Below are 25,450 nucleotides of genomic sequence, written 5' to 3'. Positions count from 1 at the left end.
CCTCAGGCGGCTATACCCTTTGGTGAATACTATGGTATATGACTTGACGGCGATGGATATGTAAAGCGCCCATGTCCCACCCAGGTTTTCCTGGGGTTCTACGACGTCTTGGCGGTGTGACCCTTTGTTATCCACCGAAGAAGAGGACCTTGACGAGGGAGGCTATCTTGACCTCTGGATAATCTTCGTAGATACGCTCAACCTCATCACCATGGGCTCCTCACAATCGACGCCGGCGGCGTCTGACATGTACACGTCGACCGCAACGTCCGCCGTCTACGCCGCTCAGGCAACAGCTCTCACCCTCCACCCGACCAGCGACATCCAGGGCCAGTCATTCGACCGCTACGTGCAGATCTTTCTGGAGAACCAGGACTACGACATAGCCGCTGGCGACCCCAACATACAATACCTCGCCTCACTGGGCATCACCCTCGACAACTACTGGTCCATCACGCATCCCTCGCAGCCCAATTACGTAGCGGCTCTGGGCGCGGACACAAACGGAGTGTGGCTGGACGACTTTGTGCAAATTGATGAGAGTGTTGAGACCATGATCGATCTGCTCGAGGCGGGAAACGTGAGCTGGAGCATATACGGGGAGGACATGCCGTTCTCTGGTTTCGAGAGTGATTGGGTGAACCAGGAGACCGGGGCGAATATGTATGTGCGGAAGCACAAGTAAGTTCTCCAATCGAACCACCGTCGCTCCTGGAAGGTTGTGTGGCTGACATTTTACCAGTCCCATGATGTCGTACGACTCAGCCACGGGGGATATTGACAGGCTGGCCAAGGCGAAAAATCTCACAATGTTCTACGAGGAACTGGAGAGCGGCACGCTGCCTCAGTGGATGTGGATAACACCAAACATGAGTAAGTCCGCTGAACTCACAGCGCAGAGAAGTACAAATTCTAAACGCATCTCTAGCGGACAATGGCCACGACAGCTCCATCACAGTCGCAGGGCAGTGGGCGAGAGACTTCCTCGTGCCTCTCCTAGACAACCCGAATTTCAACATTGACAAGACCCTGGTCATCCTCACCTGGGATGAGTGCGAGAACTACCTGCTCGAGAACAGGGTCATGGCTGTGCTCTTAGGCAGCGCCGTCCCAGACAGCCTCGTCGGCACTACAAACTCGACCGAGCTTAGCCACTACAGCCTCTCCAAGACGGCTGAGGTCAACTGGAATCTGGGCAGCCTCGGCAAGAACGACGATGATGCGACGTCCATCGCTGTGGTATTGGACGCATGAGCCTCAACATCAGGAGGCTGGGGCTCAGTGTGATCCCTGAAAAATAATTGTAATGATAATGATGCTTATATCAGCTACGCCCAGGATCTTGACGGGGATGAAAATGTATATAATCGATAAAAGTTGACCTGCAGGTTTCAAATCGTACATATTGCACTGCTTGCGATGACAAATCTCTCGCTGTCTGAGTAGCGACACCGGCTCATCAAATCACCAATTATCATGATTCAGTCTCTTTGTTCTACATTCTATTACATCCTGACCACTGTTACTATAGAGGGCTCTTCACACGCGTGCTCACTGCCGAGCAGGCCCTAGTCTTGTCCTAGAAGCTCGACCGTTGCATACACGTGGAATAATAGAATATCAGAAAAAAGATCCGTCCAAGACACCTTTAAGGGCTCTTGGGGACCGAAAACCTAATCTTGATGACCAGCGTACCTGACAATCACGGAGCTCCACCACATGTGAGCGTACTCTCCTTGATGCCTTTCTTCGCGGAAAATTCCCAGAATTCCTTGGCAATCGAACAGGCGACCTTCATATATCAATCATCCTTAGGTCTGTTTGGTGCACGCGTCACCCGAGGCAATGCAGACAGATGCGACTGTAGCTAAGGACACAGCTGAAATTCTGATCGATATCTCCCCCTTGATCTCCAGACCAACTCATCTAGATTACAACCTACTTCCTCTTGTGCCATTTCCGTTTGGCCTTCCTGCATCCTGCCTCGTCTTCTCTGCAACCCCACCCTAACCCTCACCTCCCTCGGCTTGAGAATGATAAAGATTAGAGACGGTATCAATCACGCATCCATACTCCTCATACATTGGCTCCTCATCACTCAGCTTGATAAATATTACTGCTATGAAACCGACCAGACCTGCTTTTGAGGTTGCAATATTCACATAAAGCATAGAACAATCAATGCATTTGGGATAATCGACTTTTTGTATTAAACAATGGAAATCGTATCTGTATATTTAATGCTTAATCAATCTGCAGCTAAGTGAAGATTTATTAACCCAGCCTCATAGATATCACCTGCTCAAGTACTTACCTACTCAGACTCGAGCTCAAAGACCAAGTGTTGGCTGCGAGCATGCTTAGATTTTGCTTGTATTGTACCGTCACTGAAGAAAAATACTTAAGTAATGGGTTTCTTGAAATTCGAGTTGATACGATCTGTGAGTTGCTACTGGTAATGAATCACCGTCTGCCGTGATTCGGATGCTATTGTTCTATTAATTCACTCCCAGATTCACATTGACCTGACTTGGATTTTGTGAAAGATAATTTTGGCTATGGTATCTTAAAAACGCCGATCTTGGACTGAAACAAGAGCTCTTCTCTTCCTTTTCCTTACCCAATGCACTCAACTTGAATCGACTATTAGCAACCAGCACTTCTCTAGCAACAGTATTAGTTGCTATACTACAGCCTTTTGCCTAAGGCTCTCCATTCCCTTCATACAACCAAGCTTCTCAACAATACTTTGTTACTTTGTCAGCTCTTCGTCATTCTAGAACTTTATTAAAGCAGTCTTCCCCTTATATTCTCAGTATATCCACGCTGAAGAGTATCATACTGTATGTGAGGCTGTCAAGACAATGCGCTGTCATTATGCATGATCACTTCTTCTAACCAATGTGAATACTTATAGGCATTCAACACAATGCAGTCTCTCAACACTGCGGGCAATCTTGCGGAGCCCGTCTGGTGGACTCCAGCCATCAATTTCGTCGAGACCAGTCTTGGTCCTGATGGAGATCCTATGGAGAAGCGTGTCACTGTTCATAGAATCCGTGAGTTTTTAGGATCTATGTCCTACCAGTATTCTGCACGAGAACAACTGCTAATCAAGAGTGTCTTGTAGAGGACCTCCATGCTTTGTTTCCTGTCATGGCTCACATAAACCCTCTCATAGACTTCTCAAAACAACCTGGTCTTCGACACCTGGGCATGTGGGATGGTGCCAAGGCGTACCGCGCTGTTGCCACCTGGATGCTGACAGTGGGATCTGATCGCTATATTCAGTATACCAGGAATGTTAACAGCCCAATCAACCAGCCGGTTCATCAGCTTAAATACAGCGGGGCACCTGCAGTTCAGCATCATACTGCGTCGATCTCCCACTCAGTACCTCAACAGGCTGGGCTTGTCAACTACGATGCCGAAGTCACACAGATCATGACGCTGAAGGGACAACACTGGCGTGGGTTTATTACCACCTATAACCAGTATCAAAATTACAAGACAGCCTACTACCGCCAGAACAACGACGAACGGGCAGTCGAACAGATACCAAACGACAACCCGCGCATTCTAAATGCGGTCCGAACCTTGTACGCAGCTATCTTGGATGTTAATGATCTGATCGAGAACCCTCGCCTCAAGATACAGTGCAAGAGCTTAAAGCGGACGATCACGGATAGAGAGACCGAGGCTCAGCAAGACAAGTTCACAGATTGCGTTGCAGTTGCTCGCACGAAGCAGTTGAACTCGTTGGAGGTTGAACTGCTGTGCTGGGAGATCGTGGTAAGTAATTTTGAATTTGATACAGATTTTGAGACAAAATTATACCTGACCACCAATATATGTAGGAGGAGGCATGGTATGGACAGCAAGGTCAATTCTGCATACCGCCATGGTACGACAACCCCAAGCCCGGCAAGTCGAAGAAACCTGCCAGATTTCACTCGTTCGAGCACAGGATTCAGAAGTGTGAGGAGGCGCTCAGGGTAGGGCATCAATGTGAAGAAGTACTCCAGACCTTCCGGATGAGAACTAACGCTTGCAATATGTAGTCGTCCAAAAACATTGTCAAGATGATGTTGGGCATCAGTTTTACCAAGCGCCTGGCTTACAACCCCAGCGCTGAAGTAAAGGCAAGCTTACCGACCCTGGAGAGCCACCTTGAGGCGATGTTAATCGAAGGCCCTCCTACTAACATTTCTATAGAGGAAGATTGATAACAAGAAAGTGAACTCGAGGCGGGATGAGGAGAATAAGGCTGGTAAGTATGCCCGAGCGGCTGGTCTCGTTCTCATCGACGAGCAAGATCGCAGCATCAGATCGGCAACCGGGCAGCAGATCGCGCCTGCGCACCCACTCACGGCGCGGATGGCGCAAGCCAAAGCTTCAAATATGAGCGCAGAGCACAGCCCGATCCCGCAACAGATTAACACCTCGACAGCATCGTCCGCCATGCGGATGCCAGACTATCAAGCACGGCCAGGCGAGCGACGTGATCTTCTGAGAACCTATGACAGGACGGGAGAGCAGCAACTGGGATTCTCAGGAATCGATCTGACGAACCATGGGCCTCCCATGTCTCCTACCCAGACTTGGCCGGTCGCGCGAGGCGCGCATCATGCCCCGCCTACAGCTGCTCCTCACAGCCAGGTACATGATCCTCGTTGCCTTGACTAAACAGCTATGTCCAGATAATGTTATTGTCAGACAACGTTGTTGTGCGGATTGGGATCTTCGGGAGAAACTTTAAGCCCGTCTTGAAGAGATCTGGCAGCTCTGACTTTGGGCGATCATACTTTTGAGCATGAAGATACATTTACTCTGATGAGTCTTATCCGATAACATGGGACAGCTTATGAATGGGACATCTGACTCATAATTGCGTTAACTGGATCAAGGCTTCCAAGGTTTTCATGATAAGGACCCATTTGCCTCTCTTTCCCAGTCCTTCTTCATCTTCTCAGCTGGATTTCTCCCTAATTGAACTAGAGCTTTAGTAGCCCCTTCCAGAATCTTCTTCAGGCTATTACATGCCAATCTGGATTATGAGCTGTGGTTGCGATTGACACTCTTGTGTCACTGGGTAGAATTGAAAACCCCCTCTTTCCCCCATTTGCTACCCGATGTATCGCCACATTGAAGCTAATTGCTTGGTTTATTGGTGGCTTTTGAAACAGCAGGGCGGATTCAAGATATTCAGGAAAGGATCCTACATGAGAAATAGGCCTGGCTCAACAGCGGTATTCAGAGGAGAAGTGGATGATCCGCTGGTCCCACCCAGCCTTGATGGGTTTGGTCCAATCAGCCGAGGGCGCGGTGCCAGATTGGGCAAGTCCCATCCTCAGCTGAGCGAAGCCACCAGCCTTGCTGTGTGTATCATGGAGGACGGAGACTTGCCCTCTGAGTCAAGTCTATAAGATGTGCTTGTCTTACAAATATTATACTGAGATGAAGTGTTCAGGCACTTAGGTAAGCCCTGAGGTTTGATGAAATAGCTATAAAAACAGGCGCAAACGGTGTGAGAGTGTAGGGCCTAAGTCAAAGCACCCCCCCCCCTTTCCCGATCACCCTGGTCAACCACACCGCCTTTTCAACCCCTCGATATATTTTTAATTTTCTTCATCAATCCTCTTCCAATTCACTTCAAACTTTCAGCATAGAGTAAATACAGTCCAATGAAGCAGTATACAGAATCTGAAATCGTTACCGCCCTCGAGGCTATCAAGACAGGCTGTTCTCTTCGCAAGGCCTCGATCGAATGGGGTATCCCTTATACAACACTTCAGAACCGTTTAACAGGCGTTCAGTCTCATCAGATAGGTGCTGAATCTTTTCAAAGGCTCTCTTCTATCCAAGAAAGAAAACTAGCTGAATGGATCCTGGTTCAGGAAAGCCTAGGGCTTCCACCAAGCCATTCAGAGTTGAGATTCTTCGCACGGAAGATCCTCCTCATCAAAGGAGATATTGAATCTCTTGGAAAGAGATGGACCCAGGGTTTTTTGAAGAGGAATCCAGAGATAAAGGTTAGAAGGACTCGCCGGATGGCTTCTGAACGAACTAATGGAGCTACAACAGAGGTAATACGGCCTTGGTTCTATCTTTTTAATCTTCCTCGCATCCAAGCCATCAAGCCAGCTAATCGATGGAATATGGATGAAGCTGGGCTTATGGAGGGCCAAGGAGAGAATGGATTAGTTCTTGGAGGCTCCTCTTTACGTTCAATCCAAAGAAAAGAGCCTGGATCAAAAGCCTGGACCTCTTTCCTCGAGTGTATCTCAGCTACGGGAGCTCACCTCCTTCCTCTGGTGATCTTCAAAGGGTAAACTGTATAGCAGCAGTGATTTCCTGTTGGTTTGAAGCCTTTTGAGGGCTGGCAGTTCACTGCTACACCAAACGGATGGACTAATGATAAAATGGCACTTGAATGGCTAGAAAAGATCTTCATCCCAGGCAGCCTACCAGCGGATGCCTCAGAGACCAGACTATTAGTTCTGGATGGCTACAACAGCTATAAAACTGACGAGTTTATGTGGCAATGCTATCAAAACAATATCCTGTTGATCTACTTGCCTCCTCATACTTCTCACGTACTTCAACCCCTCGATCTAGGGATCTTTTCATCCCTTAAACGAGCATACAGAAAGGAAGTCAGCAATATGAGCCAATGGGAGGATTCAACTATTGCAGGCAAGCGTTTATTCCTCAAGCACTATCGTCTAGCTCGTCTGGAAGGTCTTTCAAGCCAGAATATCAGATCTGGATGGAAAGTAACTGGTCTATGGCCCCTGAGACCCTCCAAAGCGCTCTTAAGCCCTCTTCTCCTCGAGAACAGTCAACCAAGCATTCAGAGCCAGTCAAATTCAGCCTCAATACCATCAACAGCATCTAAGCTTCCCCAAAAAGCCTCATCAAGCCAGCCTGTGGTTTTTTCAACGCCTCACAAGGCTAAACAGCTATATTACTAGCTACAGGAAACTCGGCAGCATCTTTCAACAGACTCAGGCCGCCGTATGCTATTCAGGAAGATAAAAAAGGCTTATGACGAGAGAGATCTCGAGTTTGCAAGAGCATTGGAGGAAAATCAGATGTTGAGGAAGCAGATTGAGGCGCTGAAGCCTAGTAAAAGAAGAAAGGTCGATGTAAGCCCGAATTCGAAGTTTGCAGGGGTTGAGGATATACAGAGGGCTCAAAACGCAGTTAATCGAGATAAGGATAGTCTAGATGAAGAGAGCGGCCTTGAATTACCTACTGATGAGGAGGATTGCATCGTGGTGGGTGAATAGGATGAGTAAATCTATATGAAATATATATATATATATATATACGGTGTGGTTGACCAGGGTGATCGGGAAGGGGGTGCTTTGACTTATTGTGTATAATCACTTGTAAGCGACCATCCAGCAATGGGTGTTAACTAACTGATAGATTGAACCCACAGCTACATGAATATCCAGGCACCGTACAATGGCTATGTACTTGAGTATTGAACAATTTGTAAAGATCCAAATCTATGATCCAGCAGCCCGTCTCTGGACGGCGTGGCCAGCCGCTTCGAACAACGGAGACTGGCCACCGCCTTGGCATCAAAGATGGATGGACCTTTTCGAGTAGCTTGTCTTTTATCTACTACTTGTCAAGCGAGAAGTTTTGTGTTGTTCGAGAGGAAATATGTAGACTTTTCCAATAATCTCAGCTCATTGAGCACGAAGCTGGGGTGTCTTGATCATGTATAGAGGAACGGCCCCTGCAACACTGTCTGCCGTTTCTACACGATACTTTTCTATTTATAGTGATCTTTGTATGAATGAAAAATCTTATTGAACTACTGAGTGGCCGTTTCAGCCCCAAATCCGCATATATACCCCTGTCCTCAACGTACAGCAAACCATGGTATATCACAAGCCATCTGTTCTCAGCTTCAACATCATCATGTGAAGCACCTGAGATCTTTGAGATCTATGTGTATTGGAATGGTCGACGAGCTACTTGATGGGTTTCAGGTGATTTTCAGGATGAGGTATCCAACTTACTCGTAGCTTACACGTCGGCCAATCAAGGCCTCCCGTCTCCTGCGCATACGTGAGCAGGCCGGCCTAAACACCACTGCAGTGGGTGAGAGAGACGCTTGTCAAAAGTCATAGACACTTTGTCTCTCAATTAGGACACTTGAGCTGGACATTATGGGTCACCTTTGACCTCAAATGACGCGATTTATGACCTGTTGCCATACTGGCGACTGAGTAGGGCAGCTGAGTAACCTGCGGGTATCGGATTGACTGAAAGAAAAGTTGGAACTGGGCAAGAACATCCACGACAAGGTACATGTTGAAAGACGATGATTCGTGTTATTGGTGTGCTGGACGATTTGCTTTTTCTTAAAGGGTAATGAGGGTCATCCAGCTATTTGAGACCAGCTCTAAAAACCAATCCCCCCCCCCCCCCCCAGGCCCTCCCAACCATTCACACATGAAATGTTGATACTCTGTATTTGATGCGATCTCTTGAATGACCAGGGTATCAATCCATTCACTAACAAAGTTCCCATTTTAATTATGCCTCTGAGAGAAGGCATCAAAGAGGCCTGACAACTGCGGGTGCCTACGTGACTCTTTGGCTTGAGACAACTAAGTCGAGGCACTCTAGGTTTCCGTACCTAATATCGCTGACGACCTCCACGACCTCTGCCAAAGCCACCCCGGTTGCCGCCGCCCATATTACCCTGATCATACCCAAATCCCTGACCTTGGTTGCCCCCGAAGCCACCGCCAAAGTTCTGACCTTGCCCTCCTGGACCCTGCCCGCCAGGACCACCGGCATTCTGCATGCCCGCAAACATGGCACTCATTGCTGACGGGTCCATCTGGCTGGGATCCATCCCGCCGGCGGCCATCATCTGTTGCATCATCTGCTGCATTTCCGGGGGCATGCCATCCATACCGGGCATACTGGCTCCAGCGGCACCTCCTCCTGCGCCACCAGCACCGCCGCCAGGCATCCCCGGCATAGACGGCATGCCGGGCATACCACCCATCATCATCATGGAGGCCATATCCTCAAACATCTTCTTGCTGTTGTTGGCGATCGCATCGGAGTTGTACTCGCCGCGCAGCTGCTCCTGCTTGTTGGCGTACAGCGTCCACGTGAACTCGTCGAAGCCGTAGTTGAAGTAGTCGCTCAAATCAGTGCCGGGTTTCCGCCAAGGCTTGTCGTTCTCTGGGAGATCTTCGTCAATGTTGATTTGTGTGATGAGCTTGCCGGTGCCCTTGTGGGTGGGTATCGCGTTGATGTCGACCGTGGAAGTTCTAATGGCGGGGAGTTCGGCACCCTGTTTTGGGTCTTCGGGTTTTGAGGGGGCTGCTTTGGTGGTGGTATTATTTGATATTGATCGTTGCGGAATGTCTTTGATGCTGCTGTACCGAGATTGTCTGGGGGTTCCTGTCAGTGGTCGTGATGACCAATAACCTGGGGAGAAGACTGTGCGACTTACGACGGTGGTGCAGCTGATGTGCCGTCCTTCCTCTCCGTAATGATGACCATGCTCTGAGATTGTATTAGATTGCGCATAAATCCCAAAGGGATACAGTTTTGCTCACATCGTCAGAGGAGTCATCCTCATCCATAGCGCCACCCTCATCCTCCTCTTCGCCTTCCTCTAAGTCCTCATCTGCGTCTGGCTTCGCTTCTGAGGGTGCAGGGCCCGCGGCAGCAGGCGTACTGTCTTGGGGAGCTTCTGTAGCAGCCGGAGCAGCCGGTTCCTCAGGCGCATAGAAATCATCATCGTTATCGTCAATATCCATATTGTCTCTTGGTGTTGAAAGAGTCCTTCTGGGAGTGTATGGGCTGTATTGACAGGGGATCAATGGCAGATCTTAGTTGGGGAATCGAGGGTTGAGGTTGATGATGAAAGTGATTGAAGGGCAGCTGCTGGGCCCACAAATCAAGCACCATTAAATGCTTTGGCAGGCATGGGCAGCTCCAAGGTTAGCGCTGTGACACAAGAGCCAGGCACCGGGGCAGGCTAACAGGCCTGCAGGGATCCCTGCATTTTAGCACTATGGTAGCTGCAGCAACTTGGGGCCGACTGTACCATAAGTAAATCCAACTGACGCGACACGTCTGGAACAACTGCACTGCACCACGAAAACCTGACTCTGAGCCTTTTCACCAGAGACAAATCGGCTCCCTTTCAAAGACAACAGACCACAACAGGTTTTGGTCAGGATGGCTTTTGCACGATCAGCAAGTGGACCAGCTGGTCTGAGCATCAACACAGGAGCGGCTAACACATTGTGGGTACCCTTCTTCTTTGTGTCTTTTTTCCTCATTCCATCTGGCCCGATTCCAGCGCATTCCGGGATAAAGAATGAGAACTACATGACCTAGGCCCGCTCTGGTGGAATTTGCTGACTTTTGCCTCTGTTCAATCTTCCCTAGTGGAAGCAACTCCTCAAGTCAGCCTCCAGCAGCTGGCGGTCTCTTTGGCGCAGCGAGCGCAACACAGCCTACCGCGCAGTCGAATAGTCTCTTTGGCAACACGACGACCACCTCCCAACCAGCACAGGCCACTTCTCTCTTCGGCACCTCAACGAATACAGCCCAACAACAAACAGGCGGTGGCGGCCTTTTTGGGTCCAGCATGGCAACACCAAAACCTGGTGGCCTGTTTGGGGGCTCGACGACGGCCACAGGCGGCGGAGGTGGACTCTTTGGCCAGACAGCAAACGCCACTCAACAGCCAGCGCAGACTGGCACGTCGTTGTTCGGGTCGACTGCAACACAGCAGCCTGCAGCAGGAAACACAGGCGGCGGACTCTTTGGTCAACCAAAGCCTGCGGGCTCGCTGTTTGGCGGTTCGACGATGGCCAACGCAGGACAAACGGGCATGAACGGTGGTTTGTTTGGCCAGCAGCAAGCAGCCCCAGCCGCGGGAGGAGGTCTGTTTGGCCAATCTGCCGCTGCTCCTACAAAGAGCTTGTTGTATGTCTACTACACGTGCCTATGGCTGGTGATCTTGCCCGTCTCTTTACCTGTACTGACGACTTTCACAGCTCCTCCCTCAACCAACCGCCCGCGATCCCTCAACAGCCCGCCATGCCTGCCCTAGGCTCGACCATGGGACCACAAGTCATCCCTGGCGTGCGCATTGACATCTCGAACCTCCGAAACACCACACGCTTCAACGACCTCCAGGAGGACCTGCAGAGGGAGATTGCTGCCATGGACGCCTTTATCCAGAGCTGCATGGCACAAAAGGACCAGGTGGATGCCTTCATCCCGCAACACGAGAAACAGCTCGAGTCGATACCAGATGATGTGCGTTTCGTGTCGCGCAAGTACGCCGCCGTCGACTCCGCCCTTGGCGCAGACCTGCAGACCATCAAGCAGATGCGTGACCAGGTGAAGGGGGATGCAGAGGAGGCCAAGCTGAGCTTCCTCGCGGCAAACAACCTCGCTCTTCCGAGCCAGTATCACGTGTCGCCCAGCTTCTTCGCTTCGTCATCCCGAGCACAGCAGGAGCAGCAGGGCAGCGGGTCAAATGCGAATGGTGATGGGTCGCAGACAGCGTCGGAGGATCTGGTTGGCTACTTCTCGCGGGCGACGGACGAGATGGACGAGCAGATCAAGAAGCTGCAAGGGACTGTCAAGGAGATCGACGCACACCTCAGCGGTGTCGAGCAGAACATCAGTGACCAGGCCTCGCGGCTACAGGCGAGCAATGGCACGCTGGGCGGTGGAGCCCAAGACGATAGGGTTATGGAGCTGTATCATGTGCTGAGGGACTTTGAAGAGAGTATCGTGCAGGTTGCCACGGTTGTGGGCGCTGCCAGGGAGGGCGTCACGGAGCTACAGATCAACGATTTCAGAGGGAAGGGCATGATTGGCTCATATTAGATAGAGGATTGGAAGCTTGGAATGGAATTGCAAGTAGGTAGAGGGCGCAGAGGCGTATACCCAGGGTATCAGTATCAACGAAGTAATGAAGAAAAAAAGAAGCCTCCCCAATGCAAGTGGGAAAGAAAGTCAAACCAAAGAAGAAGAAGAAAAAATCAAGGTTACCCGCTCAGTACATCCCAGCGTCATCCCCGTCATCCCCCATATCGTCATCGTCACCATTGTCAAAGTATCCCTCGGCATCATAATCGCCACCGTCCTCATCGTCATACTCCTCATCCATCTCCTGTTCAAAGCCCTCCTCGTCGTCCAGGTCCAAGTCCAGTTCGTCCTCACCGCCGTCCTCGCCCAGCTGCTCGAGCGCCTCGAGGACCTTCTGGTGGTTATCCTTCTCCTCCCCGGGCGCCTCGCCATTGACGTCTGGCATGTTAAAGATCTCCTCGGCGGTCCGAAGGCTCGTGACCTTAGACAGGGTCATAAGCTTCTTCCGTCTCTTCTTGATCGTCGTCGTCGTGGGACCATCCTCGTCGTCGATAGTAGAGTGCAGCTCCGCCGGGAACAGTGACTTGGTAAAAGGCCGCTCGCCAAAGTCGGGCAGGACGCGCTCGGGCCGTCGCATGCGGGATGAGGGCATCTCGACGGCCGTGAAGGGGTCGAGCGTCGCACGGCTCTTGAGACCGTAGCGCTGGTTGATCTGGTCCTGCCCGTAGGCGCGCGGTGTGCTGGACCCGGACGAGGGGGGCTTGTAGGAGCGAGCGGCGGTGTATAAGGGCCCGTCGTGGACTTGTTCGCGGAAGAGGAGGAAGGACCGGACTTGAGACCTCTCTCGGTCGCTTAACGGGTTAGGGATCGGAACATTGTATGGCTAATCATGGGTTAATGAGAATCGTCATAAGGTCGGGGACTTGAGTCCTTGATCATTTGTATACGTGCCTTGGGGCTTGGGCAAGGAAACTTACTGGGAAGGCCTCAGCTGGTCGGCCGTCGACTTTGAGGTTGGGGTCTTCTGTCCATGGGAGCTGCTGGCGTCCCCCTCTGCCACCGCCGCGGCCTCCTCTTCCTCCACCTCGAGACATTGCGACTTTGGTTGTTGTGTCCTCGTGTTATTCTGTGTTGGCCTGTGCTGCGTTGAGGGAGAAGAGGAATCAATGGCCAGCACCCAAATTGAGTCTTGCCTGGGCAGAAAGTAGTAGGTCACATTTGAAGCCTGGCTGGTAGGCGCAAGCTGGAAATTTTGGCGGGGTTCTACCGCTATCGATAACGGCCACAGGGGTCATGCACATCACCCCTGGCCCGTCTGCTAGTGTATGGAGAACCACCAGCTTTGGCTGCTAGGCTGCCTAGGTACGTATACACAGTAGTACTACATAGCATTAAATGTGTACATCGTACAGCCTCGCTTGACCCCTCTCACTCGCCCTGCATTTGTCACCTGTTACTCGGACTCCAGACTACTTCTATAGGTTTGAGGAGAGGCTGTGTAGAGGAGAAGAAATCGTGGGCTACCAAGAACGTCCTCTGAACTTTTAGGGCTTCCCCTCTTCTCCTTACCACAATCCGACTGTACACTCACTGGAACCCCTCCATCCCAAGACCGAATTAACGACAACTGCACACGCGGCTGTACAGCATCATTTCAACACCCATTAGACCAGAGAAGAGATTTGCCAATCACCACTATAGCGCATATCATGGCAGACCCAGAACCAGCCCAGCGTCCAGCTACCCTCGATGCACAGCTCGACGAGCTCGACGCCCACATCGCTGAGCTGACGGCCGCCGATGACCCCTCCCAGCACTTCAACCCTGACCTATTCGACCGTATCAACTACCAGCTTGGTCCCGTCTCATACCCAGACCTCACAGCCCGCTTCCTCCCACGGCTGGGCCTTATCCTCAAGAAAGTCGCCGCCGCCGAGTCAGCCCAGGCCGAGTCCCAGGCAGAGTCGACGAGAGGCTACCCGCCGCCCCTCATCACTCTCACCATCAAGCTGCTCCGGCCTGTCCCCTTCACTGCTGCCCTTGAGCTCTGCCAGCCCTCATATCTCATCACAGCCCTGCAGTCCCCCGAGGAGTACATCAACGCCCTCGCCCTAGCCATCCTCGAGAAGGCCGCCGCCTCCCCCTCCGACGCCTCCATCCTAGCCGCCACCCCAGGCCTCCTCGAGGCCTTCCTTGAGCGCTGGCTCCTGTCCCCCTCCGTCTCCGTCGGTCACTCGGGTGTGCTCATCCTCGGCGACCTCCTGGACGTCGACTGCCCCCTCTCCCAGCCCGTGTTCACCGAGGACCAGAAAGCGTGCCTCGACATCCGCCTCGTCTCTCGCACCGCCCAGGGCCACGGCGCAGTCTGGCGTCGCCTGTTCGGCCCAGGCGACAGCAGCCTGTGCTGGTCTCTCCTCCACAGGCTCGACGCCGACCTCCTACCCCCCTCGTCCACGGACCCGCGCGCCGTCGCCCAGCGCAGCTACGCCCAGGGCCGCCTCCTCCGCCTCGTGCCGCGGCTGGCCGTGCTCGACTTCCAGGCCCTGACGCAGTGCACGGCACCCGTCGCCGCCCCGGCTGGCTCCGGCCCCGTTTCCCTGCTGGACTTTGCCACGCTGCACATGGTCGACCGTGCGGGCGACGAGCTGATGCGCCTGACCTGGGCGGACTACGTCATGAAGCTGGTGGGTGCCTTGCGCGTGGCCGACACGGCGCGTCTGAGCGTGGAGACCCTCAGGAGGTTGGTGAGGGAGGCGGACGACGAGGGCCTGAGGGAGGCGCTTTGGGCAATGCCGGACAACCTGGTCTGGACGCCCATCGGCGAGGGGGATGCGATGAGGGCCTGGTTAAGGGATCTCGTGCCTCGGTCTGCTATGAGGATCGCAGGCATGCAAAGGTGAGGTGAGGTGGGCTGAGAGCATCATGATGGAATGTTCAGGATGACCTCGAAGATAGATGTGGTGGTGGATACCCCAACACTGATCTAGGCTGTGGGCAGATCAGATGATAGACGAGATATGAGCCAAAAAGGATTAACATATAAAAAATTGAGAACCCCATCAAAGAAAGCTTTTGGTATTTGCACATCCGATCTCATATGAAAAGTCCAAGATATTTTACACAACTCCCTTTGACGTAGCCCTTGCCACTCCTTTTCGACCTCATATCAAAGTATCATACAAGAATCCTAATATATGAATTCTCTAAGGCGCCTTGAAACACCTTCCTATTATCTCTACTTCTCGTCCAGAGCCAAGATCTTCTTTGTTCTTCGAGCTGTGCCTTGTTTATTTCAGAGGCATTCTTGTCGAAGCATCAGCGGCAGCCTGATCCACCATGACCGATGATTCGCTTCTCGCCACGCTGGCCACACTACCACGCCTCAGGCTCTCCTCGTTCTGTCCACTGTGCATGGACGTCATTCCTTGGATCCCCAGCTCGACCTCGCCCACCCTCCTGAGCGCACCGAGGATTGCGCCACGTAGTTCACCCGTCATCTCTTTGCTGCCAAGCAGTTCGATAATGAGCCCGTAGAAGGCCTGCACATGCGTCTTGAAGCTGGCTTCGGGAAATGCAGCATAGCCCTCGAGCACATCGACAACCACAGGTCTCCATGCCACAATATTTCGGTGCTGGCTCTCCTCATCGAGCGACACGTAGCTCCGTATGATGCTTTTGCATAGCGGAACCAGTGCGTTTTCCACATCCCCCTTGGACCCTGCTCTACGCGGGTCCGTATCGGCGAACATGCGGAAGAGAATCGAAATATAGGTTGCCGCTGATCCTGATTCTTGCTTCAGGAGGTTGGGCGGCTGCTTCATGAAACCCTCCCGCCAGAGGCGCATGCGCAGTTCCTTGTCATTGTTGAAGCGTTGTGCAAAGAGGAACGATTTCTTGAGGACGGCCATCAACCGCAAAAGTTCCTCGGAGGGGATCTGCGCATAGACGTTGTCGTTGCTGAACAGCTCGTTGACTGTTTCGATCATGAGCAGCTGAAGCACGCAACGACTAATGATGCGGTTAAAGAAGCGACGCCGGGCAGCCGATATCTGTGGGGCTGGTGTCTGGAGGGTGCTGGACGGTTTGAACTCCTCTAGTTGAGCTGTTGCTGCCACTGGTGGTGTCCTCGCGCCATCGCTTCCTGGTGCGTCGCTCATCGCGGTGGACGGTCTCTCATCCTCAGCATGGCCGTTCGTATCCACACCGTTGATCTTGAGAGACTTGTCATCTTCAGATGCTTCGAGACCGGGGCTCAATTGTTTCTCGAAATCCAGGCCATTGGAGACGGGTTGCAAGGAGGCTGTGTTGTTGATTGTTGATGCCGAGAAGAGCTGGTACGCTGTGGTCCGTTCAAAGAGCTCACAGAATGAGCCAACAATCTTGGACCAATGCTCAGGGGTGAACTTTCTGACATTCTGCAGGATGAGTTGCTGCAAGCAATTGCTCCCTATCCGAGCGATAGTATCGTTCTCTTGGCAGATGCAGAGCGCCAAAAGCTCGAGGAAGCGATCCAGCATATACTCCAGAGCCTCAAAGTAATGTGTGAACAGAGTAATCATGTTGCGAAGGGCCTGGATCATGGTAGTCGATAGCCACACTGACAGCTCCTCGTGGTTCAGGGCGTTGGTCATCTCTGGCCTGGAACGTAACACCAAGAAGATGGGGTATAGTTGTTGCCGCCAGAGGATATCCCAGAACTCCGGTGGGAAGTCGCCGCCATATTTGAGAAGTGCTTCGAAAAAGTAGTTGAGAGCATTGGACCGAACTTCCAGGTCCTCACCAGTCATCAGCACATCGTGGAAGGCGAACAGAACTGGGAACCAGAACCCCTCTTCCACTGATGTGCGTGTCTGTTGCCCTGGGGCATTGAGGTTGATGTCCGCCATGCTGTCCTGCGCAGCATGGATATCGAACCTTTGCGAAAGAGGACACTCGGGTGTTCTCAACATCTGCGGAATGATCGATTTGAGCGTCTCCATGGCCTGCAAACTTTTCTTCTGGTATTTCATGTTCTTTGAGAACTCAGTGAGGCAGACGATGAGGTCCGTGAAGGCTCCCTGTGATATGATGACCCCGAACCTGCTCTTGTAGACCTTGAGCACGCTCTCATATGCCATGTTGACAATGCTCTCGTTTGGATCGCGAGCGGCAACGGTAAAGATTCCGAACATCGTCCTCCAGCCTGAACGGATGTTCTCGCCCCTCGCCTGGATCATCTGGATCAGACATCGCAGGATAAGCTCCTTCACCCGCAAGTTGTTTGAGTTTGACGCAACATGCTCAAATGGCTTCAGGAAATCCTTTTGGAACTTGAAACCGGGGAGCTCCTCGATCTCCATGAACCTCATGGATAGCTGCCGCAGGGAGTCGATGGAGAAGATGACCACTGTCTCGTTCACATGGCAGCCAGCCTTGTTGAAGTGCTCGCCGAGGACATCCCAGATGTGCGTCCACTCGAATCTCACACGCGTCATATTGTAGTAGCTAATCTCGACGATCTTCTGCAGACTGTACATGCGAGGCGAGTCGTGTGCACCGGAGACTTTGATCTCGTCCCAGCTCACTTCCGTGAGGGCTCGCGCAAAGTGTACAATTGCATCGCCGTTAAGATTCGCGGTATTGGTGAATATGCGGTCCACTGTCTTGACAATCTCGTCGGATCTCGCCTCCAGGGCAAGGATCGTCGAGAAACCTTGTTGCCCGGTGGCAGTGCGCCCTCGCCCCTTCTTCGTAGATCGCCTAGAGTCGGTAGAGCCCTCCCTCTTGTGGGCGACAAATCTCGCCTTGGACACATCCGGGACTGATCGTTCGTCGATGCCGCCAGTGATAAGCTGCAGCCGGTCAAGCTGGCTGATGCACATTAAGATATCTTTCCAAGACTCCCGCAGGAAATTACCCTCTGTCTGACCGAGATCCAACAACACCTTGAGTGCTTCCACGTTCTTGGCCAGCACCTCTTGCGGGTTGTTCAAATTTGCCGTGTTCTTCAACACCGAGATGAAGGCTTCCCGCGGCGTGGACAGGTCAAAAAAGCATGAGATCCTCGTGGCCAGCTTCATGCCTTCAAGGCACAGCTTGACGACCTCGAGGTTGTGAGCATTCTGCATCTCGTTTGACAGTGCAGAAAAATAGGACATCCAAGTGACGTCGAACATTGGGCCGACGTGGCGGGACGAGGAGGCTGGGATGAACTTGATGCCTGTCTTCGCCGCGTTCTTCCGCTGGTTCCGGAATAGATCCTTGAACAGCTGCTCCGATCGGAGGGCGATCTGTTCAGACTGCTGCCAGAAAGCATCTCGCTGCGCTCCTCTGGCGTTCGTGAATACGGAAGCCAGGCCCCCGGATTGAGCAGGTGCCGTGCTCTTAGCCGCCTCCGTCTCTCTCTCGCTCTTGAGCACGATCTCATCCTTTTCGATCTGTTCGTAGATGCCGATGAGGTACTCATCCGGCAGATCTGCATTGTCATTGATACCTCTGTTGTTCTTGATGAAGTCCGGTTTTGTCATACGACGAGCGATCTTACTGCTGTGCAGATCGGTGTTGAGCAGGATGACGGAATAGGCGAGAACGTAGGCAGTATCCGAGCTGGCAAAAGCGTTGGGGTTTCCTGCCAGATAGCGAGATGCGAACTGCAGCATGAATCGGTCAATCTTCTGGGCCTCGCCGGGCAGCCGGAAAGATTGTAAGAATTGCCGTAGAGCGTCCACGAATCGCATCTTTGTGAAGTTCATCAAATCCACAAAGGCATGCATGGTCTCGATGTTCTTGGCATCACCTTCGCCCAGGTACTCGCCGATCTGTGCTTTGTCTAGGCGATCCTCGCTCAAGAGGAATTTTGCGATATCACGGGGACTATCGCTGGGAATGAAGCCCGCCTCCAGCAACAACTTCATACCCCGTTTTGGCTTGAAGTTGAAAGCTCGGATTGCGTGGTCCAGTGCGGTCTTGCGCGCCTTCTCCTTCTCCAGATGCTCTGGATCGTCATCTATAGTTGGCGTGGACGGCGCAGGGGTGTCCAGTCTCGATGCAGATTCAAGGATCGAAGGGTCGATCGACTCTCGTACGTCCAGAGATCTCTTCTCGCCGTCAGCGGAGTCGGTGGTCACGCTGGGCTGTGTTGGCTGAGACCAGTTGACCATGGATCGCAAAGATTCGACAAGTGATTCAAGAGCCGCCCGCTTCATCATGTACTCCTTGGGTATCTCGGCCTCTGTCTCGGGCGGCGGTCCCATGGATGTCACGGACAAGGAGGGTGGCATCATGCCCTTGATCTGCCAGTCGCCCGGGTTGGACCTCGCCAGCTTCTCCTCATACTGCAGTTCCTGCGCGGGTGTCACCGCTACAGGTATCGTGGAAAACTTGGCCATATCCTCCACAATGGCCTGAAAGATGTTGTTCATCTGCGAGTCACAGTCGTAGTTCAGATATGCTTCTACCAGTGCCCGGGGATCTCCACAGAACCTCTGGAGAATGGTGATGACATGCAGCTTCTGCGAAAGAGGAGCGCTCTTTCTGGACAGAAGGGCAAGATAGATCTCGTTCAGAAAGACTTCTATCTCTTTCTGTGGCGACAACATTAGATACGGCAAAGAAGAGGGAGGCAGAAATTTGATATAGACACGCGAGACGAAATGGGTAGATGGACGCATCACTAACCTTAAAAGGAGCTCGCATGAACTTTAACATGAGCCAGAAGATATCACAGCAGACCTCAAATACGCGGTCGGCGGAGCTGGCTCCGTTCCTGGAGATACTAAGACAGAGGTAGAACTTGACCGCTTGAAGGAAACTCGTTGGCTCGTTACTTTTCGTGCTGGTAATGGTACACAATGGAGATGTGAAGACGGCAATGTGGTTGTTGATGAGGGTATGTATGATGTGGAGAGAGATGAGCTTAGAGCGCATAGGTTGCCCTCGGAGATCGTAGAGGACATCTGGTGGGAGATTTTTGGTAGACAGGTTGCAGAAGGAGCGGAAGACGAGATAAGCATCCCGGACGTAGACCTCGTCCTCAGCATCAAGAGACTCAGGAGTCTCGTCCTGCGGCCCGTCTGTGTTGACCGTCTCGGCTACGCTGTGCTCCGAGACAGACCGGGCAGCCTTGCGCTGTGGGCCCTTCACCTTGGTGACCATGGTAGGTCCATCACCCATGTTCGAGTCGTCAAAGCTCTTGCGATGCTCCAGATCCTTCAGCGTGAGCTTGGGTCCGTCGTCGGCCTCCTGCCTCGTGGCCGATGCCTCCGCGTCTGGGGTTTCCACGGCGTCGTCGCTTCCGCCATTGGTATCGCGCTCGCTGACAGAGTCGTGGTGATCGAGAGCCACATTGCTCTCGCTCTGCTTGAGCTTTGCCAGGCCTAGTCGCGTCTCTTTCATGTGTAACCTCAGTTTAACCCGTTCAAAGACCGTACCGACCATCTGCGCCAGGGTGCCTTGCGCTATCTGCTGGTTGTTTGTGTTTCGCGAGAGCAGGAAGACATTGTAGACCTGGCGCACGGCCTTGAGCAGACCGGCGCCATGCACCACGATCTTGTCGTTGAGGACAGCAGCCAGGAGCGACTTGACAATCTGCAATTGTATCTCGACGGGTGTGGCCTCGCCCTGGAAACAGTCGCATATTGTGTCGATGGCCCGCTCGATCAGCGGTGCCTTGGGCTCGGCAGGACTGGGCGGCGCTGCAGCAGCACCATCATCGGCAGCCTCGTTGCCCTTCCCGTCACCATCATCCTCGGCCGGGGGCTGCTCCGGAGGAGGTTCGGAAGCGGCGGAGAAGTAGGAGGACGAGGTCAGCTTGCCGATGCAATCGAGCGCGGTGGTCGTCAGCTGGACATTGCCGGACCTCGAGGCTAACAACAAGGGTAGGAATATTATTTCGGGATCTGGGAGCTGCGGGTCTGCCTCCTTGAGGGCGGCCTGAGCCTTCTGGATGGAATCGATCAATGGCCTATTCCTGGTACCGGCATGCTTCCCTATCGCGTCCAGCGAGGACACAACAAATTTGATCGAGCTCATGGTCGCACCTGCGGAAGAGGCGGTAGATCCGGTGGCATTCGAGGGCCTCGGCCAGGACGTGGCAGGCCGTAGAGGGGGGAGGAATTAGGAGGAGGACGAAGGTCAAGACGGCGGCCGGGACGGGATCACTTGCTGTTGCGCCAGTGGGGATTGGAGAATCAGGAGGGACTTGAAGGTGAGAACTGGACTATGCCACAAGGAAGGTGTCGGCGAGATGCATCAAGCAAACAGTTGTCCTCAAGATGAGGTGCTGCATGTGAGGAGAGAGCGTCGTGGTAATGAGGTCGTAAGGAAAGTCAGTCAGCATACAGTTTGGAGTTGGTGTTTTGGGTGCCAGGGGTTTGCCAGTATTGACGGCAGCTTCACGAAACGACACATACACCACTCAGGGACCAGGTCGCAGCTTTCCATTGCAGCAAGTCTCAGTCTCCAGGGGTGGGCCGTGCTGACCCTGCACTATGACCGCCGAAAACGGGTCCAGGATGTGGTACTGAGAATAGGATGAAAGAAACTAGGTGATGACATAAACATGGATACTAAGATCCCATTACAGCAAATTGAATTTGTAGGACCAGATAATTACGAAAATTACATATAAACTAAATTCGACATACCTTGTGAGTGAATCATAACATTCAGCCTTGCATATATCAACCCTGTTCAAGACACACACACACAAATATATTTACCACGGTGACGTTGTACATAGTACAGTAAATTTATTCCAGCATCGCGGCTGCGCCTCGAATGCCATGTCCCTCTTCGCCTATCTGCCCAATCGATAGATGCAGTTTCTGTAGGGACCAGCTAGGGCTCAGAGGGGACTAGTGCTATGGGGCTTCGGGGGTCGTTGAGCATGGCCTGGCTGCAAGGAGAGCTCTGATAATCCCGGTCAGTCTGCGTTTTCCCAACGGGTGCAGAGGCCAGCACCCACACGAGGAGGGGGGGGGGGGAAGGTACAAGAAAAAAAAAGTAAAAAAAAGGAAGAAGAAAGCTGAGAGCTGAACCCCCCGAGCAGGTACAGGCATGGCAGCGATACTACTGCAGAGCCACTGGCAAAAACAAAAGACCCACCCTAGTCAGTGGGGAACGATACTAAAAAATCGCACGCCGAACCCGCGCAGCTAGCCACTTACTGCAGCCAATTCGGAGCGATCAGTCTCCATCAAACCCAAACCTCCGGCCTGTTCTTTTTCTCACCACTTTCCCAACACCCTGCTTCGTCCGTTTCCCACCGCGCTGCCTTCTTCCCTCCCCCCCTTCGGTCCATTGCTCGCCGGGTCCCTCGAGGAGATTTTCATTCTTACCTACAGGTCTGGTCTATCGTCGACCTGCCTGCCTGACTTTGTCCAGGGCAGCGTCCCAGACGACACAGCAAAAAGCTTGGTTGATCCCCGAGAAAGAGAGACGCACAGAGAGCTATTTTTCCCCGTCGCTCACCACCACCTCCCACAATACCCAAGATGCTCGGCCCAATACTCCGAAGGCAAGTCCTTCAGTCGCGGTCGACCTTCCGACATGCCCTCCCCTCCACCTCGAGCCTCGCAAGATGGTACGCCTCCTACCCACCGCACACCATCGTCAAGATGCCCGCCCTGTCGCCAACCATGACCGCTGGAAACATTGGCGCATGGCAGAAAAAGCCCGGTGATACTATTGCGCCGGGCGATGTGCTGGTCGAGATCGAGACCGACAAGGCCCAGATGGACTTTGAGTTCCAGGAGGATGGTGTGCTGGCCAAGGTCCTGAAGGAGACGGGCGAGAAGGATGTCCCTGTCGGAAACGTAGGTGGTTCTTTTTTTAATCTTTTTTTTTCTACTCGCGCACATACCAGCTCCCACCCCCCCCCCCCTATGTCCCGGGCACCGGGGAGTTGGGTTGCTGAACTCGTTTAGCTGTACGGGCTTGCTGACTTTTGTGTGTTCGTCTCTCCTATCAGCCAATCGCTGTCCTTGTCGAGGAGGGAACCGACGTTTCCGCCTTCGAGGGCTTCAGCCTGCAGGACGCCGGTGGTGACGCCGCCGCCCCCGCCGAGAAGAAGGAGGAACCCAAGAAGGAGGAGTCGTCCTCTACGCCCGCACCGGCCCCCGAGCCTACGCCCGAGTCCGAAGACACCGGTTTCAAGGGCAAGTTCGAGACCGCCCTCGACCGTGAGCCGAACGCCTCTCCCGCTGCCAAGAGGCTCGCCATCGAGAAGGGTATCAAGCTGGCCGAGCTCAAGGGCACCGGGCCCAAGGGCAAGATCACTGAAGAGGACGTCAAGAAGGCCTCCGCCTCCCCCGCTGCTGTGTCCGCCCCTGGCGCCGTCTATGAGGACGTGCCTCTTACCGGCATGCGCAAGACCATCGCCAGCCGCCTGCAGCAGTCGTGGCGCGAGAACCCTCACTTCTTTGTCTCCTCCGCCATCTCCGTCAGCAAGCTCATGAAGCTCCGCCAGGCCCTCAACAGCTCTGCCGACGGCAAGTACAAGCTCAGCGTCAACGACTTCCTGATCAAGGCCATTGCTGCTGCCGCCAAGAAGGTCCCCGCCGCCAACGCATCCTGGCAGGAGGGCGCCATCCGGCAGTTCAGCACCGTTGACGTTTCCGTGGCCGTCGCCACCCCGGCCGGCCTGATCACGCCCATTGTGAAGGCCGCTGAGGGCAAGGGCCTGGAGACCATCTCCTCCCAGGTCAAGGAGCTGGCCAAGCGCGCCCGCGACAACAAGCTCAAGCCCGAGGAGTACCAGGGCGGCACCATCTCCATCTCCAACATGGGCATGAACCCCGCCGTCGACAGCTTCACCGCCATCATCAACCCTCCCCAAGCTACGATACTGGCCATCGGTGCCCCCAAGAAGGTGGCCATTCCCGCCGAGACCGAGGACGGCACCACCGGTGTCGCCTGGGACGACCAGATCACCATCACTGCCAGCTTCGATCACAAGGTTGTGGACGGCGCGGTCGGCGCTGAGTTCATGCGCGAGCTGAAGAAGGTCGTCGAGAACCCGCTGGAGCTGCTTCTGTAAGAGGAGGCGAGGGGGAGAAAAAGAGAAAGGGGAGATACCACGCTAGCATTGTCGTGGAGTAAAAGAATAGAGTGAATACCACAAAGCCACATGTTGATTCTCAGATGTAAAGGTATTTCAGGGGCGTATGTACTAATACAATCAACTTGCTCGCGGCGGCATCTTTTTTTCTTCCTTCTTCTTGGCTTCCTCCGGTCTGGTGATTGGACACGTGCATTGAAGAAGAAATACTCATATATTTTGGCTTCACTCATGCGCAACTGCATGCAGCCTTCTCATGCCTATCGGTTGACAGCCCTGCGCTTAAAACCCAGCATTGCTTGACTTGAACCCTAGGACCTTTTCTCCGACACGAAATCTTGTTATCGACGATCCTTTCAGGATGAGGCGACCGACAATCAAACAGTAGATTGGAAGTACCACGAACAGACGGCACCTCGATGCAACCAGGTTTAGCCCTCTTGCTCATAGTATTCCGGGTGTATGTATGGGAGTCATGAAGATGAATACAGCTCAGCACGGGGATTCCAGACGAATTGCGCTCCAACTAGATCCTACCCCTGGCTCAGCCTTGCGCCCGAGGCTGACAAGATTGCGACCCTTAAATCCGGTGGTTGTGCTTCGACACAAACCACGGGACACCTACAGACATTATACATGTGTATATATGTATATGTATGGCACATGTCATCGGTGGTCAGGCCGGGCGACAAAGCAGTCACACCAGCTAACAACGCAGAGAACGGAGTGGTTTCCGACGCCGAGGGCGTACTTGAATTGGCATCCCCACAAACGCTGCAGAGAGAACCCCTCTGCTCAAGTCCTCCACTGCAATCACCGCTTCACCTCGTCGATGTCCATCCACAACCAGGAGCTTCTCCACAACGTTGCCAGCAGAGTCTAAGTAAATCCCCCGACGCCCTAAAGCAAAAGAACTCCCCGACGTCTTGCCCAAAACAATCAAACACCTACTCAGATGGCCCCATTTTACATTTGAGACCTAAGAATATATAGATATTGTATAGACCTTCATGGCTAACCTCCACCTTATTCTATCCCTCTAACTAGGCTCTAACTAGGCTCGTTTTCCACAAGAAAGCACTGGTGACCATCTTGACAGCGAGAAAGGATGTCTGCGGTGAATCGTCAGTCAGCACAGCCATCGCCCTGGTGAACTGGAGGATAAGAACATCTCACAATTGACGCAGCTTGTGGCAACCACATCCGCAACTGCAGTGATGCTTAGCCAACGCCAAGGTCCTTAAGAAACAAAATTCAAGTCTCAGAGAAGTCGTGGCGGCAGGCGAAGTTCTGTACCGCCTGTTGGATTCATTTCGGGTGAAGTCCGCGGGTCCCAAGAAGGAAGAGGTTGGGTGCCCCAAGCTCTGGGATTAGGTTGGCGCCAAGCGACGGAGCTGTCGCTTCGACGCCAACGAGCTTGTCTCTGCAATGGCCTCCGGTATTGTTACAGAGGGAAAGGTTGAGAATTCCTAAGGGTAGGCATGCCCATACCCAGGTACCATATGGTGCATGATACGCTGTCCACCCAAT

At 53.1% G+C, this 25,450-nt stretch overlaps 8 protein-coding genes across 8 annotated transcripts; 5 read left to right on the top strand and 3 right to left on the bottom strand.

The window, feature by feature from the left end:
• Window positions 1-247: 247 nt before the first annotated feature.
• On the top strand, window positions 248-1,254 carry M406DRAFT_338047 (phosphate-repressible acid phosphatase precursor; the record flags this gene model as incomplete). The annotated part of the gene is made up of 3 exons (XM_040921313.1): window positions 248-681; window positions 743-873; window positions 959-1,254. The coding sequence occupies 3 exons, from the start codon at window positions 248-250 to the stop codon at window positions 1,252-1,254; spliced, it is 861 nt and encodes a 286-aa protein (XP_040778197.1).
• A 1,675-nt stretch (window positions 1,255-2,929) lies between these two features.
• M406DRAFT_328326 (uncharacterized protein) lies at window positions 2,930-4,567 on the top strand (the record flags this gene model as incomplete). Its single annotated transcript, XM_040920316.1, has 6 exons — window positions 2,930-3,059; window positions 3,182-3,792; window positions 3,858-3,995; window positions 4,062-4,136; window positions 4,216-4,270; window positions 4,527-4,567. The coding sequence occupies 6 exons, from the start codon at window positions 2,930-2,932 to the stop codon at window positions 4,565-4,567; spliced, it is 1,050 nt and encodes a 349-aa protein (XP_040778196.1).
• Window positions 4,568-8,425: 3,858 nt separating this feature from the next.
• M406DRAFT_61206 (uncharacterized protein) lies at window positions 8,426-9,806 on the bottom strand (the record flags this gene model as incomplete). The annotated part of the gene is made up of 6 exons (XM_040924724.1): window positions 8,426-8,458; window positions 8,612-8,646; window positions 8,728-9,434; window positions 9,497-9,549; window positions 9,603-9,673; window positions 9,725-9,806. The coding sequence occupies 6 exons, from the start codon at window positions 9,804-9,806 to the stop codon at window positions 8,426-8,428; spliced, it is 981 nt and encodes a 326-aa protein (XP_040778195.1).
• A 424-nt stretch (window positions 9,807-10,230) lies between these two features.
• Window positions 10,231-12,072, top strand: M406DRAFT_106499 (uncharacterized protein; the record flags this gene model as incomplete). Its single annotated transcript, XM_040915200.1, has 3 exons — window positions 10,231-10,298; window positions 10,393-10,986; window positions 11,058-12,072. 3 exons carry the CDS (start codon window positions 10,231-10,233, stop codon window positions 11,899-11,901), a joined length of 1,506 nt encoding a protein of 501 aa, XP_040778194.1. The 3' UTR covers window positions 11,902-12,072.
• Window positions 12,073-12,329: 257 nt separating this feature from the next.
• On the bottom strand, window positions 12,330-12,977 carry M406DRAFT_69396 (uncharacterized protein; the record flags this gene model as incomplete). Its single annotated transcript, XM_040925266.1, has 3 exons — window positions 12,330-12,364; window positions 12,421-12,766; window positions 12,861-12,977. The coding sequence occupies 3 exons, from the start codon at window positions 12,975-12,977 to the stop codon at window positions 12,330-12,332; spliced, it is 498 nt and encodes a 165-aa protein (XP_040778193.1).
• A 460-nt stretch (window positions 12,978-13,437) lies between these two features.
• M406DRAFT_350456 (uncharacterized protein) lies at window positions 13,438-14,783 on the top strand (the record flags this gene model as incomplete). Its single annotated transcript, XM_040922554.1, has 1 exon — window positions 13,438-14,783. The coding sequence occupies exon 1, from the start codon at window positions 13,593-13,595 to the stop codon at window positions 14,781-14,783; it is 1,191 nt and encodes a 396-aa protein (XP_040778192.1). The 5' UTR covers window positions 13,438-13,592.
• Window positions 14,784-15,062: 279 nt separating this feature from the next.
• M406DRAFT_79680 (uncharacterized protein) lies at window positions 15,063-20,892 on the bottom strand (the record flags this gene model as incomplete). The annotated part of the gene is made up of 3 exons (XM_040925990.1): window positions 15,063-16,008; window positions 16,051-19,445; window positions 19,540-20,892. 3 exons carry the CDS (start codon window positions 20,890-20,892, stop codon window positions 15,171-15,173), a joined length of 5,586 nt encoding a protein of 1,861 aa, XP_040778191.1. The 3' UTR covers window positions 15,063-15,170.
• Window positions 20,893-22,355: 1,463 nt separating this feature from the next.
• On the top strand, window positions 22,356-24,074 carry M406DRAFT_274686 (Dihydrolipoyllysine-residue acetyltransferase component of pyruvate dehydrogenase complex, mitochondrial; the record flags this gene model as incomplete). Its single annotated transcript, XM_040918228.1, has 2 exons — window positions 22,356-22,676; window positions 22,832-24,074. 2 exons carry the CDS (start codon window positions 22,356-22,358, stop codon window positions 23,897-23,899), a joined length of 1,389 nt encoding a protein of 462 aa, XP_040778190.1. The 3' UTR covers window positions 23,900-24,074.
• Window positions 24,075-25,450: the final 1,376 nt, after the last annotated feature.

The sequence above is a fragment of the Cryphonectria parasitica genome, assembly GCF_011745365.1.
Source record: "Cryphonectria parasitica EP155 unplaced genomic scaffold M406scaffold_3, whole genome shotgun sequence".
NCBI classification, from domain to species: Eukaryota; Fungi; Ascomycota; class Sordariomycetes; order Diaporthales; family Cryphonectriaceae; genus Cryphonectria; species Cryphonectria parasitica.
The sequence above is the reverse complement of the archived record's forward strand: the minus strand, read 5'-3'. Positions and strand labels throughout refer to the sequence as shown.